Source organism: Ylistrum balloti, unplaced genomic scaffold (genome assembly GCF_031769215.1).
Source record: "Ylistrum balloti isolate Yb309-2 unplaced genomic scaffold, AGI_CSIRO_Ybal_v1 Utg371360, whole genome shotgun sequence".
Lineage (NCBI taxonomy): Eukaryota > Metazoa > Mollusca > Bivalvia > Pectinida > Pectinidae > Ylistrum > Ylistrum balloti.
Genome location: NW_026782721.1, coordinates 306392 through 322994, shown reverse-complemented (window position 1 = coordinate 322994; position 16603 = coordinate 306392). Strand labels below are relative to the sequence as shown.

Genomic DNA, 16603 nt, shown 5'->3' with positions numbered 1-16603 from the left:
GTGATGGTGGATCTGACAGTTCAGTATCTGATGGACCTCCAGTACATTTACAGTTCGCTCCTCAAAGGGTAAGTAACTCTAGTGACTTGTTAACCTTATGGATCACACCAAGTTTCAGTTTTAATGATACTGTGTATCATTTACATTTTGCAAATGGTTTCTACATTCATGAATTATATGTGGATTTCTTTTAAAAATTTATCCTTATTAAGGAGTCAAAGAAACTCATCTTTTTTTTTACCCTCAGTTTTTGACAAATTATTATCAGCAAATTTTTCAAGACTTTTCTTAGCTTCAAAAACTACATTCATTTACCAGAATAATTAGGTGAAAATATGTAAGTGAAATATGTTGTGGAAAAGAAATCTTTATATACCGTCTTCAGAGGCTTGAAGTTTCGAATGTGTGTGATTTCCACAATAAAAAAGAAAAAAAATAGGTAAACAAATACCAAGTCTGTTGCCTAGATGTAAAAATAAAAATTATCAAGACTGATTACGACTTAATGAAAAAGAAACTTGATACAAAATGTAAATGACCATCAGTAGAAGGGAAAATATCATTTTTTCATGGTGATTCATCAAAACTTTCTCTGTTAACTCTGGTGGTAGATTAAATTAAAATTGCATGGCATTGTGGGTAGTAACTAAATATGGGGTGTGATTTGGGTCGTCACGACAATTAAACTTTACTGGAAATGATTGCATGACTGTGAATCTTTGACCATGATTTACGGAAAGGAACTGGAAGCTAACAGTCCGGTAATGTGTGTACAGGTGTACCTGTGCTTATTGTATAACCAATGTGTGATATAACTTTCTGATCTTTTCCTAATTCTCTAGCTGTTTTCTATTACTTTGGTGATGTTGTTAATGAGGTTTGTGGATATAACCAGGGTGTCATTTATTTTTTCTACTGAAATCATTATTGGGGAGAAGTTTCTATGAAATGATGCAAGTAACACCAACATGCTTATGTATCTTTGTGACCTGAAGTTGTTGTAACAGAATTTCCTGTACTCAGTACAGTATAACCTGCTACCATGTGACTCAAATCTGTTGTAACTGATATCCCTGTACTCAGTACAGTATCGTCTGCTTCAATGATTATATAGGTGATCTGAAGTTGCAGTTGTTTAACAAAAATTCCTGAGCGAAGTACAGAACAATCCTGAATGTTCTATGATTTTTATGTTTAATTCTCAACTGAAATTTTAATAATTTTTCCAGTTGTAATTATTTGCGCTGTTTTTCTAAAATTTTGTAAAAACATTTTCATGTCTTTATATGTATTAGGAGTATTCTAGATTTCTTCAGTGGTTACGACTTATATTTCATTTTCATGGAATACTTTATATTTTTCTGTGAATCTTCCTTCAAGTCATGACACTAGCTATTGTCTTACTGACTTTAGAGGAAATTCTTTTACCACAGTACATAGAAATGCTTCAAGTGTCCATTTCCAACTTGAGTTAGATTTCAGATCTGAGGTTCAATATGGGCACCAGTGACCTTAGAATTCAGTGTTGATGTGGTTTCTGAATGCAGTATTCTTGGAAATATTGCTTTGTTTCACCTGATACTTTCTACAAATAAGTTGTACGGTATAAATTCAATATGTATTCTGCTTAATGCCCTTCCTTAGGTTTTATGTTGAGATGCTGTGATCTTATAGGATTTGTAGACTCATCAGATTTCTATGAACTTGACCTGATACAGTTCTGTATAAAGGTGTCTAATTGTTTAATGCCCTAAAAGATCTTGTATCATGTCTTTGGAATAACTGTTATGTTTTTGACCTGTGTCATTGATACTGTACTGTGTCAGGGCTGCTTGGTTGTCTCCCTTATTGATGTTGTGTATAAAACTATGTAATTGATACTGCACTGTGTCAGGGCTGCTTCGTTGTCTCCCTTAGTGATGTTGTGTATAAAACTATGTGATTGATACTGTACTGTGTCAGGGCTGCTTGGTTGTCTCCCTTAGTGATATTTTGTATAAAACTATGTAATTGATACTGTACTGTGTCAGGGCTGCTTGGTTGTCTCCCTTAATGATATTTTGTATAAAACTATGTAATTGATACTGTTCTGTGTCTGGGCTGCTTAGTTGTCTCCCTTAGTGATGTTGTGTATAAAACTATGTAATTGATACTGTTCTGTGTCAGGGCTGCTTGGTTGTCTCCCTTATTGATGTTGTGTATAAAACTATGTAATTGATACTGTACTGTGTCAGGGCTGCTTAGTTGTCTCCCTTAGTGATGTTGTGTATAAAACTATGTAATTGATACTGTACTGTGTCAGGGCTGCTTGGTTGTCTCCCTTAGTGATGTTGTGTATAAAACTATATAAAATGTATCCAGTAATTAATCAGCTGTTTGGATATTCCACACCTAACTGGTATATGGATGCTAACATATATTATACCATTTTTGTTGAGAAATGTATATGTAATAGTTTCCTTCTCATTTGCTGGTTACATAGAATGTTCCAAAGTGTTTTAAATAAAAATCTAATATCTCTCAGCTTTGATTATATTACTTAACGATCAATATTTATCATTTTTAAATACTCTTAACTTTAATTTTCTTTGTTTTTATATGATCAAACTTAATTTTCTTTGTTTTTATATGATAAAGTTAATCTGAAGTATTTATTACAAAGATGTTTCTGTGATATGTTTAGCGTAGAGACAGATCTAGAGGTTCGTTCTGAGATCCGGGGAAATCCTTACATCATTCTATAAACATATACAAATGAATAAGTATTAGTAACTTTTGTCAGGTTAGACTTAATCAAAACCTCAGAACCTCACCTTTAGATTTGCCACATTGAAGTTTTAGGTTTTGTTCATCATTAGAAGTTAGAATTAAATGGTTAGATGTCAAAGTGACTAATTCTTGTCTCTCTGTGTCTTTTGCCAGGAGGATATACAAGTACGTACTCCGTACAGATTCCGCATGTTGTCCCAACAAGTTTGTTATCTCCCTCTTAATCCTTCCCTCTGAGGTGTCTTTTGCTTGTATCACAAGACTGACCAGGAGTAACCTCCCTTTGCTTATTTCTTTATTTTATTAGTAATGTATCTGACAGAATGACATTAATCACCTGTATTAATGATTTTATGATTCCACTTGCAAACGTTGAGAAGATTTTGATAAAACACAAGTACCATTAAATAAATATCTAACAGCTGTCATCTTCTGCTGTCTGGAATTATGTGTGAGCTTTCACAGTTAACTAAACCCTGTTGTGGATTTGCTTGTGTATGCATGCTTGTAACTATTCAACAGTATGAACAATGGATAAATCTGAAGACACTAAGATTATGATGACATTTTAGACTGCCCAGGTTAGGAGAGAAACAAGACTATTTTAGATTAGTGAATCCCTGTATTGTTGGCTGTCTCTGACTATAAGACTCCAGCCAGACAACCTTACATACAGATGTAGAAGGTGCTCTGGTTGCTCAATCTGCTGTGATTTATTCCTGATAAAACAGTGTAATTTGGTACTGTCATATCACTTACCCATGTCAGAGACCTCTATCACTCATATCATACACTACTTGCATGTGACACTTTTGTGAACCATTATCATGAATTGACTCTTTCTCAGGTGACTTTCCAGCACCTTTAGGCCAGATGACTTTCCCTTATCACTTGACCTCACCTTAGATGACTTTCCCTCATCACATGAATACCCCTCATAAAACTACTTTTCCTTGTCATATGTCCATTTCTAAAGAGTCTTTCCCTTATCACGTGACCACCCCTTAGGTGCCTTCATTGTATCATGTGACCACCCTTTAGGTGCCTTCATTGTATCATGTGACCACCATTTTAGCACCTTCATTTTATCATGTGACCACCTTTTTTTAAGTAAAGTTCTCTTATGATATAATTCCTTGTCCAATAGCTTTATATCATTTGACCTGTCCTTATCAGACGAGTTAATAATATGACATCTTTAGGTCAGGTGACTTGTCATGTGACCATCCAGCCTTAGCTGTCACATATTACTGACTACTCGTGAGGACAGCTGACCATGAACTGGCACTCCAAAACAGTCCTTTGATTGTGTTATATCCTTCTATATGTGGCCTAGTGTGGTATGGTCCTGGACACTGCTTTTATCTGTACATACTGTGAACCATGCTGGTCATGGTGGACAGTAAAACTGCATTACTAAGATTGGTGTGTGGTCAGGGTTGTTAGTGTCTATGGATAGGGATGGTTTTAATCTTAGGGTAGCTGTGTGGTACATAATAAACCTTGGTTTGAGAGTGATCAGGTGTCGGCCTGGACGTGTTTTATGTCTCTGAAGTTCAAATGTTTGATGGTGTTGGTATTGACATGTGTTATTTATGTTAAATTGAATATGTAGCATGATGGACATAAAAGAGATAATTACATTAAAAGTTTTATATAAATAAGTTATCTAATGATTCACAAACTCTGAAGTGTTCTGCAGACTTACTGTGTATATTATATTTACTAATATCACACTATATATTCCATGTCGCCATCACGTTTTCCTGTTAATACTGCACCTACCTTTACTTATGTCTTTATTAGGGTACATGATGAGAGATTCAGTCTGTAGTTGACAATGGTTCCTGCAGTAATATTTTTTTCTTCTTTAGCCTTGTGTTAGGTGTTTTTTTCCTCTCAAACATTGGGGTGGGAAAGGAAAAGGATATTTACCCAATAAAAGCAGGAATTTCTCAACCACCTAAACCTTCTGTTCCATCAGCCTCAAATGATTGAAAAAAAACTATTTGAGTCCAATAATAGACAAAATTTAACTGATAGGTAGGCAACATCTTATAACCTGATTGGAAAGTAGGGTTTTGATATTTATTTTACATCAATACACCTATAGCTGTTGTGATCTATATAGAATCCTGTACATCAATACACCTACAGCTGTTGTGATCTATATAGAATCCTGTACATCAATACACCTACAGCTGTTGTGATCTATATAGAATCCTGTACATCAATACACCTACAGCTGTTGTTGTCTATATAGAATCCTGTACATCAACACATCTACAGCTGTTGTTGTCTATGTAGAGTCTATACATCAATACACCTACAGCTTTTGTGGTCTATATAGAATCCTGTACATCAATACACCTGCAGCTTTTGTGGTCTATATAGAATCCTGTACATCAATACACCTACAGCTGTTGTGGTCTATATAAAATCCTATACATCAATACACCTCCAGCTGTTGTGGTCTATATAAAATCCCATACATTAATACACCTATAGCTGTTGTGGTCTATATAAAATCCTATACATCAATACACCTCCAGCTGTTGTGATCTATATAGAATCCTGTACATCAATACACCTACAGCTGTTGTGATCTATATAGAATCCTATACATCAATACACCTCCAGCTGTTGTGGTCTATATAGAATCCTATACATCAATACACCTACAGCTGTTGTGGTCTATATAGAATCCTATACATCAATACACCTACAGCTGTTGTGGTCTATATAGAATCCTATACATCAATACACCTCCAGCTGTTGTGGTCTATATAGAATCCTGTACATCAATACACCTACAGCTGTTGTGGTCTATATAGAATCCTATACATCAATACACCTCCAGCTGTTGTGGTCTATATAGAATCCCGTACATCAATACACCTACAGCTGTTGTGGTCTATATAGAATCCTATACATTAATACACCTCCAGCTGTTGTGGTCTATATAGAATCCTATACATCAATACACCTACAGCTGTTGTGGTCTATATAGAATCCTATACATCAATACACCTACAGCTGTTGTGGTCTATATAGAATCCTATACATCAATACACCTACAGCTGTTGTGGTCTATATAGAATCCTATATATCAATACACCTCCAGCTGTTGTGGTCTATATTATATAAGATTTTGCTGTGTGTTTATCTTTGTTTCTCTTTGTTTTGCTGCCTTGTTTTATGACTTGGTGAGTTTTATTATTCTTACTGACTTTTATAATTGTTTTTATCTCATTTTGCATTTATTTTTCCAACAGTCTTGACTAAACACCATTCACCAGAAAATGGATTTGTCAATTGAAAACTCTTCTTAGGATTTTTATGATTATGATATGTAGCTACATTTATAATTTAAATGATTCAAGGTTAATTCATTGAAGCGTATCGTGCACTAGACAATATTTTTTAATACATGAGATCTTATGTATTAAAACAATTATTATATGGAGAAGACTTCAGTGGTAATAAAATTAGTTAAAATAATGGTTTCCTTGTTTTTTCTTTTGATAATGATGATTTAATTTTGTTTTGCAGCCGTTGAAAAAGAAGAAGAAATTGAAGACGAAGAAAGAAAGAGACAGAGTAAGAAGCTTTAAGGAAGACACAAAGAAAGCTTCCTCTGGGGATAGGCCATCTTCCGTTAGTATCAGAGTCCTGCTAAAGGTTTACAGTTGTGTGTGCCTCACCTTCACCTCTCAGATTCACTTAGGATCTACTACTGGAAATTTTCACTGTTAGCATTAACAGTGTTTTCCAATATCATCATGTCTTTCGTCTTGACCTTACCTAACTATCAATCTATTGTAGATGTAGGTGGAAACAGATCTCAAAATCTGAACCACACAGTTCTGTAATATCTAGATCATAGATACAGGAAATGACAGTTAAAAGTTCTATAATATCTAGATCAAAGGTACAGGAATTGTCAGTTAAAAGGTCTATAATATCTAGATCACAGATACAGGAATTGCCAGCTAAAAGTTCTATAATATCTAGATCATAGATACAGGAATTGTCAGTTAAAAGTTCTATAATATCTCGATCATAGATACAGGAATTGTCAGTTAAAAGTTCTATAATATCTAGATCATAGATACAGGAATTGTCAGTTAAAAGTTCTATAATATCTAGATCATAGATACAGGAATTGCCAGTTAAAAGTTTTATAATATCTCGATCATAGATACAGGAATTGTCAGTTTAATTGATGATATGATTTAAGTTATATACCTCCTCTGTTATTTTACAAGGTCTTGCAGTCTGATGTGAAGGTGAAGGTCACACCAACTATAAACAGCCATCCTCTCTAGTGTAGCTATCATGTTATCTAACCAAGGAGATGTTTATGTCTCCTGAAAGTAATGTAACAATTGTGTTTCATGAATTAAACTCTATAGGTCAGGGGATTTTGGATTGGGTGTATGTAGTCACTGGTCATAGGATGCCATTGTTGGGAGGTGGGGTGGGTTGTTGGTGATAGGATGACACAGATCTCTGTATACCCACAAGAAGTTCCTGGCCAACCCCTAGGTGTCTTCTCTGTTTTTGTGCAGTTTTTACTGTTTCTGTGTTCAAGTTGAAAAATAGTGTGATTTCTTGAAAAGGTTTAATGCCAATTTTAACTTTGATGCCAAACTTTTATTCTAAAGAAATAATGAAAAAAAAAAGAAAATGAAAAGTGAAAAGATGGCCACGGTTTTCTGCCAGTGTTTGAAATGTTCTACACTAGAATTGATGGTCATTGTCTGTTACAAGCTTGCTAACCTTCAGATGGGTCCACAATAGACATTTTTGGAATTATCTCTTGCGATAAAAACTAAGACATTCTGTACATGTCTATCCAGATAAGGAGCTGTATAGTCATTTGGTACAGTTCAGGTCAAGGCAGTAACAAATAAGTGTCATTAACAACATATCTATAATAATATAAAGTTTGAAGCTGTAATTGTATGTAGAATGAACAGAGAATTCTTATAGAAAAAGAAAAAAAAAACAAAACAAAAAAAAACAAAAAATGATTTGACAGGGGTTTAAATCAGTGATGGTTATATGGTTAGCAAGCCTGCTTAACAGATACATAGCATCGATCTAAATTTTGACTTTTCTAATTGATTTATTGTGGCCTACATTATTTCATTTATAAAATTTACTACAAAAAATATTCTTTAAAATGATTTATTACAAGTATTCTTGGATTAAAAAAAAAAATTCAAAAGATTTGCATGTTTCATAAATTACATGAGAGTTACTTTTGTTGTGTTGGTAAAACTTATCATTATAAAATTTATTACATAATCGTTTTTCTCCCTTTACAAGAATCTGATGGTAAGTAATACTCACTAGGTGTCACTGTGGTCTTTGATGTGGTATGTGTCTTCTGACAGGCATGAGGTTTTAGGTTCTCTGGTCTTACCTAACATGAGTAGAGGTTCTATGTACAGGTATGCATGAGTATGGTAGACAGAAAAATGTTTAGAAGAAACATTTCATTTTTCATAAAAGAAAGCCAGAAATATTTTAGGTAATAAGTGTTTAGAATTAGAGAGACAAAAAAAAATAAAATTCATTAAATACCATCTGAGAAAGAAAGAAAATTCCACATTATCCTGATCAGAATAATTTGCAATAATCTTGTTTCTTAAAACCACTTCAAAACATTCTGCCTATGGTTATATTGTAAAACTTTGATTTGGTTAAATCTAGGGCAACAATACTTGTTTTGAGAAATTCTTGACTGACACACCGGAGGACATATAGGAAAAAATGTGTGATCTTTGTCATTTTTTAATTTTCCCAAACTACAAACCTGCAATCTATTTCTACTGATCAACCATGAAATCTAGAATTCTGAAATTTTGTCAGGATTGCATAAATAAAAGCTGTCATTATATTAAAATGAATAACCTTGACCCACATTTAAGGTCACTTTGGTTAGAATTTCACTCAACAGGCATCTAAAATATCTATTATATTTAAAAAGCACCCTAAAATATCTCATCACCCTCAGAGGTTATGGGAGAAGAATATACCTAAGTTTTGTAATGTTTTTATGTATAAATTCATTATATGTCTTATTTCGGGAGAAAGGTATACCTATCTGTGTTTGTAATGATTTTATGTATAAATTGTTATATATTTTGTTAAGGGAGAAGGGAACTACACAGTTATACTGATGTCTACTACTAAACATCCTGGTGACAGTTAAACTCTTGTATATCACTAAAACCCTGACAAATTGTATCAGATGAAACAGAGAATTATTGTTTACATGAAAGTGAATTGTTCTCTGCATAATTGTTTGTCCAACCTTTAGAAAAAGATCATGAAATCTGATTTTAAAACAATACCATACACAAGGTAGAAGATTTTTTAACAAACCTATTATTTTCTTATTGATAAAAAACATATGGTGTATAAAATAGTTACATTTGATCAAGAGAAATTGATGTCTACCTTTGTAGTGTTTATCTTTATTTAGTCTGCATGTCAGTGTGATAAAGTTGAGATAGTGTGGTTGATACAGCATGTCTTGTCTAGTGTGATCATAGCATGGAATCCTATATATCATTAACTTCTTATTGGTAACAACTGTCCTCAGTATTGATAATTATATGGCAGCCCATTGGTAAAAACTGTCCTCAGTATTGATAATTATATGGCAGCTCATTGGTAACAACTGTCCTCAGTATTGATAATTATATGGCAGCCCATTGGTAAAAACTGTCCTCAGTATTGATAATTATATGGCAGCTTATTGGTAACAACTGTCCTCAGTATTGATAATTATATGGCAGCCCATAGGTAAAAACTGTCCTCAGTATTGATAATTATATGGCAGCTCATTGGTAACAACTGTCCTCAGTATTGATAATTTTATGGCAGCCCATTGGTAAAAACTGTCATCAATATTGATAATTATATGGCAGCTAAATGGTAAAAACTGTCCTCGGTATTGATAATTATATGGCAGCTCATTGGTAACAACTGCCATCGGTATTGATAATTATATGGCAGCCCATTGGTAACAACTGTCCTCAGTATTGATAATTATATGGCAGCTCATTGGTAACAACTGTCATCAATAATGATAATTATATGGCAGCTCATTGGTAACAACTGTCCTCAGTATTGATAATTTTATGGCAGCTCATTGGTAACAACTGTCCTCAGTATTGATACTTATATGGCAGCCCATTGGTAACAACTGTCATCAATATTGATAATTATATGGCAGCTCATTGGTAACAACTGTCCTCAGTATTGATAATTATATGGCAGCTCATTGGTAACAACTGTCCTCAGTATGGATGATCAGCTTCACTGATAGAATACTTTATCATTGGTCTCCTGATGTGTTAACTGGGATTATACCTAGGATAATTGTGTATTTCTGTTTCTATTAAACAAATAAAAGCCATCATTTATCTTGTAACAATAGACAAGTGCTCTGACAAGTGTTCTTTTAATGTGACATTAAAATCCATACTGAATTATCCTATCACAATTAACATGAGGTGATTTTTCAGCAGTTTTGTTTTGAATCTTTTTATCATCAAACATTTTTTAAGTATAGCGTCAAGATTACAGAGACAGAAAACTGTTCTTAGTCTCTTTACGGAAGTTTTGATGTTGGTAGATAGACACGTCATTATACACCTTCATAATAATTCTCTTTTGTCTGAAGTTACAATGTTGGTAGATAGACACATCATTATACACTTACTATATAACTCTCTTTTGTCTGAAGTTTCAATGTTGGTAGATAGACACGTCATTATACATCTTCATAATAATTCTCTTTTGTCTGAAGTTACAATGTTGGTAGATAGACACGTCATTATACATCTTCATAATAAATCTCTTTTGTCTGAAGTTAAAACGTTGGTAGATAGACACATCATTATACACTTACTATATAAATCTCTTTTGTCTGAAGTTAAAATGTTGGTAGATAGACACATCATTATACACTTACTATATAAATCTCTTTTGTCTGAAGTTACAATGTTGGTAGATAGACACGTCATTATACATCTTCATAATAATTCTCTTTTGTCTGAAGTTACAATGTTGGTAGATAGACACGTCATTATACATCTTCATAATAATTCTCTTTTGTCTGTAGTTTCAATGTTGGTAGATAGACACGTCATTATACATCTTCATAATAATTCTCTTTTGTCTGAAGTTACAATGTTGGTAGATAGACACATCATTATACACTTACTATATAACTCCCTTTTGTCTGAAATGTACATGTTATATCATTGATTTAGGATTGAAGGGACAAGAAGAAAAAGCAAGATACAATCAGTTTCAGAAATGTACACCAATTGGAGTTGTAAACAAAGTTTTTCCCTGATACTATTCATTCATTGTTTTCAGATCTATAGATTAAATGTAGAGATGTTTGGAGATTTTGTATATTGACATTTATAAGTGATGTTATCTTGTTTTCCTAATTCATTTAAATGTTAAAATGAAACAGCAGATTTCTTCATTTTTATCATTATCTGGTATATGTACGTAATTCATCAGTGTGGGTTTGCTACAGAAATGTTTTATACAAAAACTCCTTTATTGATTGCTGGTGTGGTTTTGTTACAGGACCATGTGTGTGATAAAAAGGCCATGAGTGGTCATCAAACAGCGCATGCTAAACAGGACAAGGTAAAGTATAGAGTGGAGTTGGATCAAAATATGCAAATGATGGGAATCCTTGTAGACTTAGAAGGGAATTCCTGAAATATCTACAAATACATAAATGATGGGAATCCCTTAAACTTGGAAGAGAATCCCTGAAATATCTACAAATATACAAATGAAGGGAATCTCTGTAGTCTTAGAAGGGAATCCCTGAAATATCTCCAAATATATAAATGATGGGAATCCCTGTAGACTTGGAAGGGAATCCCTGAAATACCAGAAATATCTCCAAATATATAAATGATGGGAATCCCTGTAGACTTGGAAGGGAATCCCTGAAATACCTGAAATATCTCCAAATATATAAATGATGGGAATCCCTTAGACTTGGAAGGGAATCCCTGAAATATCTCCAAATATACAAATGAAGGGAATCTCTGTAGACTTGAAAGGGAACTCCCCAACAATCTCCAAATATAGGCAATACATGTGGAGCTAGAAATCAAATCCTTGGATAGTTTTGAAATTATAAGAAAGAAACAGGAATACTTACTATATCAGCTGTAATGTTAAAATTTTAGACAAAACTTTCCAGGAACAAACTCTTAAATGTTTATACATAGGGAGAGTAATTTTTAGTTTACATGTCCAAAAGTCATGTCCATCCAACCAGCATCAAATTTTCCCTTTAAACATTTTCTTCTTAATAACCAAGAGGCAAAGGGTCCCAATAATTGGTTTGTAACATGCTGGAAAGAAGGGCTATTAGGTTTGTTTAAATGAAAGACATTGACCACTTTCGAGGAGATAGGAGTCAGTTTATTTGTCGAAATCTTTAAACAACCTCTTTTTGATAATCAAAATACTCTGAGTTTTGTTATTTCCAGTGTAACATATATACAGTAAAGAAGAGTTACAATGTTTGTGATGAACATTGAAATAACAAGAGTAAATTTTCCTAATAACATTTTTCTATTAGTGATACAGGCCCATTAGGCCTCTTTGTGATACCAGAAATTTTACTTGTGGTACATGTAGTACATTGCTCATTATAAAGATCAACAGTTAAGTGTAAAAGGAAGTGATATATTCTGTTTCTAGGGAGGCAAACCTCTTGGATTTGACTCCTCTCAGGTAGGGTGACACTGGTGTCTGGTAAACCCCAGTAGACTTGTAGCTTTTTCTCTGCTTTTGTTTTACATGCCAAGCTTCCTTGTAGCATTGCAGTTACGTGTACTAGGGAGTTGTTGGAGGTTGCCAATTATTCATCATCATTCAGTTCTGTATACATGTATAGTAAATGTTTCAGAGTAAACCAGTTTTGTAGCGATTTCTTTAAGCAAGTTTTGAGATGCAGTTGCACTGTGGGTTTTTCTAAGTTCGAATTAACAGCACACTTTACTTTAGCAAACATTTTTTTATCTTATAATTTCAGCTAACAGGGTCAGAGACATTAATGTACATGGTTTAAAAGATTTCTGTTTCTATTAGACAATGTAGATATATGTATGAAATCTGACTCAGCAAGATGCTTGTTTTTCAGCCTAGTTATGGACTAGAAGGGTTCCAAGTCATTGAACGACGGGGCCCTCCCTGGAAATAACCCCCACCCCAACAGTAGGATAGGTAACAGGGCTGTCCTGCTTTATCGATTATCTGTAGGTGTGGCATTGACAACATCATCACTGTTGGGCTTTGGAACAATCCACATTGCCAGGGTCCTTATATTGTCGTGATTCATAGGCTACCAATGCTCGCTATAAACATCATGAAGAATGTCTAGAGAAGTGCAGAGATCTATATATATATATTTACTAACAGCTTGATTAACGATAACTGTCCACACGTCTCCAACCTTTGCGATCTGGATATATAGGCAAAATAATTACTTCCACTTCATTATCATTAATGTTATACAAAAGTTTTGAAAGGTAAATTTCAATTTTTCTTCCAAATTGAAATCACATCTATTGAAATTGAAGTTGAGATTTCAATTTCTGGTCTTTGCTGTTTAATTTAATCATGTTTCCCAAATGTTAAATGCCAATTTTTTCTGATAACTTTTAAGGTTGTGAGAAGTATGGACAGTACATGTATGACAAATTGTTTGTTTAGCCCTGTACTGGTGGCTGTGTGATGTATATATAATCAAGCGTATTATTGCCAGCAGACTTCTCAGAGTATGAAGTATACATCTGCTCAAAGACGCCCCAAGTCATACGAGGAACGTCCTTCTACAACTACCTCAGCCACGCATCAAGAAAAACTTGAAGACAAGAATCCGCGCAGGGTAAAGTAACATGTGACATGACCTTGCATGAACCCAGATAACCTTTGACCTATATTGTCACCCTTTGACCTCAAATGTTGTATGTTAGCCTTCTGCTTGTCAAGTTATAACTAATGTTGACTCCTAGTGCCTTGCTGCATTATCTGTCAGTAGTTGGCTTAATTATTCTAATAACAGGATATTGTCCACGAGTCCACAGACCTGCAAGCTGATAAAATCCACAGGGTTGGAAGGCCCAAGTGTGGATAGCATCTTAAGGGTTTAAAGACCTGCAAGCTGATAAAATCCACAGGGTTGGAAGGCCCAAGTGTGGATAACACCTTAAGGTCTGATCTAAACAACATCAGCAGGAATGAAATGTGTTAGTGCTGATAGCAATCTCAGGGTTGAAAGACATGAGGGTTGCTAACATCTTCAGGGTTGAAAGACATGAGAGTTGCTAACATCTTCAGGGTTGAAGACATGAGGGTTGCTAACATCTTCAGGGTTGAAAGACATGAGGGTTGCTAACATCTTCAGGGTTGAAGACATGAGAGCTGAAATCATTTTAAGGATTGAAAGATCTGAGGGCTGGTAGCATATTCAGACCTTAGGATCAAAAGTCCTGAGGGCTGATAGTATCTTAAGGATCAAAAGTCCTTGAGAGTTGATATCTTAAGTGCTGAAAAGCCTGAGAGCTGATGGTATCTTAAGGATCATAAGTCCATGAGATTTAAATATCTTAGGGGCTAAATGAAAGGCCTGAGGGCAGATTACATTGTTAGGATTGAAATGTCATAGAGCTTTTAATGTGTGAAGATTTGAAAAGAGTTTATAGGGCTAACGTAAACTGTTCAGTGGCTAAATAAGAATATCATATGTTAAAAAAACATCATTATCTTACACACCATAAACCAAAGGCATTTATTTCACATTTCAACTAATTCTGCTGAGATAAAAGATTGTATAACAGCCTGCATGGACACTGAGCATTACTGTGATCACTTGTATAATAAGTAGACATTTCTGTTTCTAACCATCCCTTCTCTCCCTCTTCTTCCCCTCTCTCTATCTCTACCCTCTGTATCGTTTTTTTATCCTAATGTTTTCACATCTCCAAAATCCTCCCCTCAATATTAATGTAGAAGTCAAAATATCTCCAGTTTTTTCTTTAAAAATGGCCTATGTAACTGTATACACTCATACATTTGATAAGTTGAAATCATTTCAGTTATTCTATGAAATTAATATTATATATAATAATAATTATTAACTTTGTGATTTAATTTTTCTTGCAATTTATATCAGTATTGGTAGATGGAAATATGTTTTGTGTTTCTGACAACTGGAAATTAGCTGTTTTTTATTTGTCAGTCTTATAATCTGGGATGTATGTTGTTTGTCTCGTTAATACACCTCTCCTTTTTAAAAAAAAAAATATATAAAGGCAATTGATTTAATTGATCCCCATTACTACACAGGAAATGTCAGCTAGCTGTCACTTTCAGGAGAGGTCCGATGAAGGAAATCCTATCAGGGTAACTGGTTTACTGGTCCTAACCGCGTGGTGTGGACACGGTTATAACACTGTCTAATATGCCCTAACTATGACTTGTTTAATAGTGATGTAAACAGAAATATTATTCTGAAGAAAGATGTTTTCTAACTCCGGGGGAAAAAGGGGCTTCTTCATGTGGCTTGCTAACCTCAGTGATGTCATCGTGTGTTAATTTACACTCATCAAGATGCTCATCAGGTCAGAGGAATGAGCTGTGGTTGGTCAGGGTAGATTGCCCTGTTTTATGTTAGGGTTAGGGGTAGATTGACTATCGGTCTATTGTACTGGGGATATTTTGCTAGTAGAATTACTTTGTAGACTTTTCACTTACATAGTTTTAGACCAAACACATTGTAGATGTATTTTACTAAATTAACACTGTGTGAACATTACTAACCAACTGGGTCAGGACATTCTGTCTTCTAACACTTACTACTGGTTGTCACCTGTCACAATCTGGAATATCTTAAATATATTTCTAACATCTAGGCTCCCCTTACATAGAGGTTAAGAGTTCAGATTATCTTTCTAGTCTACTTATGGAACTTTAGCCCAATAACTGAGGACAGGGGTAATAAAAAAATGTCCTACCTCTGCTGGAACATGTACTAGCTAGTAACCTCTATATTCAAGTCCACACATCTGAGAATATGCCCACAGATATAGCACAGTTGATAAATAAACCAGATGAGATATAGAAAAATCTGTCTCTATCCAGCAAACATGGCCACATTGCTGTTTCCCAGCGGATTATGAAGACGTTTATCACTTCTGGTTTTTGGGACAGAAAATAAGTATAATCAAGAGATCAGTTTGACCTTGATTATTGTCAGCGTACTGGTAACATAGATACATGTACTTGTAGAGGTACCCAAGTATACAGTCATTACCTGTGTAAACTTTATATTAATTTAATGCACAAAACTCCTTGGCAAAAGAAAAATTGCGATCAGTCAAATCTAGTAAGGTGACCTGAACTCCGAGACTAGCATCAAGTCTGCGTGTGTATTATTATGAAAATGATGAAAAATCACAGTGATATATATACCAAAGTCCATAGTTTTACGGCTCCAAATTGGTAGAGGTAATCTCAGACATATGTTCTTTATGAGACTGTACTGTAATTTAGGTAAGCTTTCTTCTTCAAACTTGTAAACGTTTGCATTCATGTTGATATTGAGAATATTGAAATTATATTTAGACAAAAAAATGGGATCATTCTGAATATCATATACTAGCAATCAAGCAATGAACCCGATCTTTTTCTGAAGTCTTTCGATCAGGTTTTTTGTTTTCTGTTTGATATGATCATCATGCATTCATTTAGTAGAACGCTCTCATAC

At 34.2% G+C, this 16603-nt stretch overlaps 1 protein-coding gene across 1 annotated transcript in view; it reads left to right on the top strand.

The window, feature by feature from the left end:
- The window catches only part of LOC132562185 (uncharacterized), a 95135-nt gene that overhangs the window by 46075 nt on the left and 32457 nt on the right, over window positions 1-16603 (top strand). Inside the window, exons 16-21 of the mRNA XM_060226917.1 lie at window positions 2-68; window positions 2923-2934; window positions 6322-6426; window positions 11395-11457; window positions 12535-12567; window positions 13604-13723. Of these exons, the coding sequence (XP_060082900.1) occupies window positions 2-68; window positions 2923-2934; window positions 6322-6426; window positions 11395-11457; window positions 12535-12567; window positions 13604-13723 (400 nt within the window). The remainder of the gene's footprint in view (window position 1; window positions 69-2922; window positions 2935-6321; window positions 6427-11394; window positions 11458-12534; window positions 12568-13603; window positions 13724-16603) is intronic.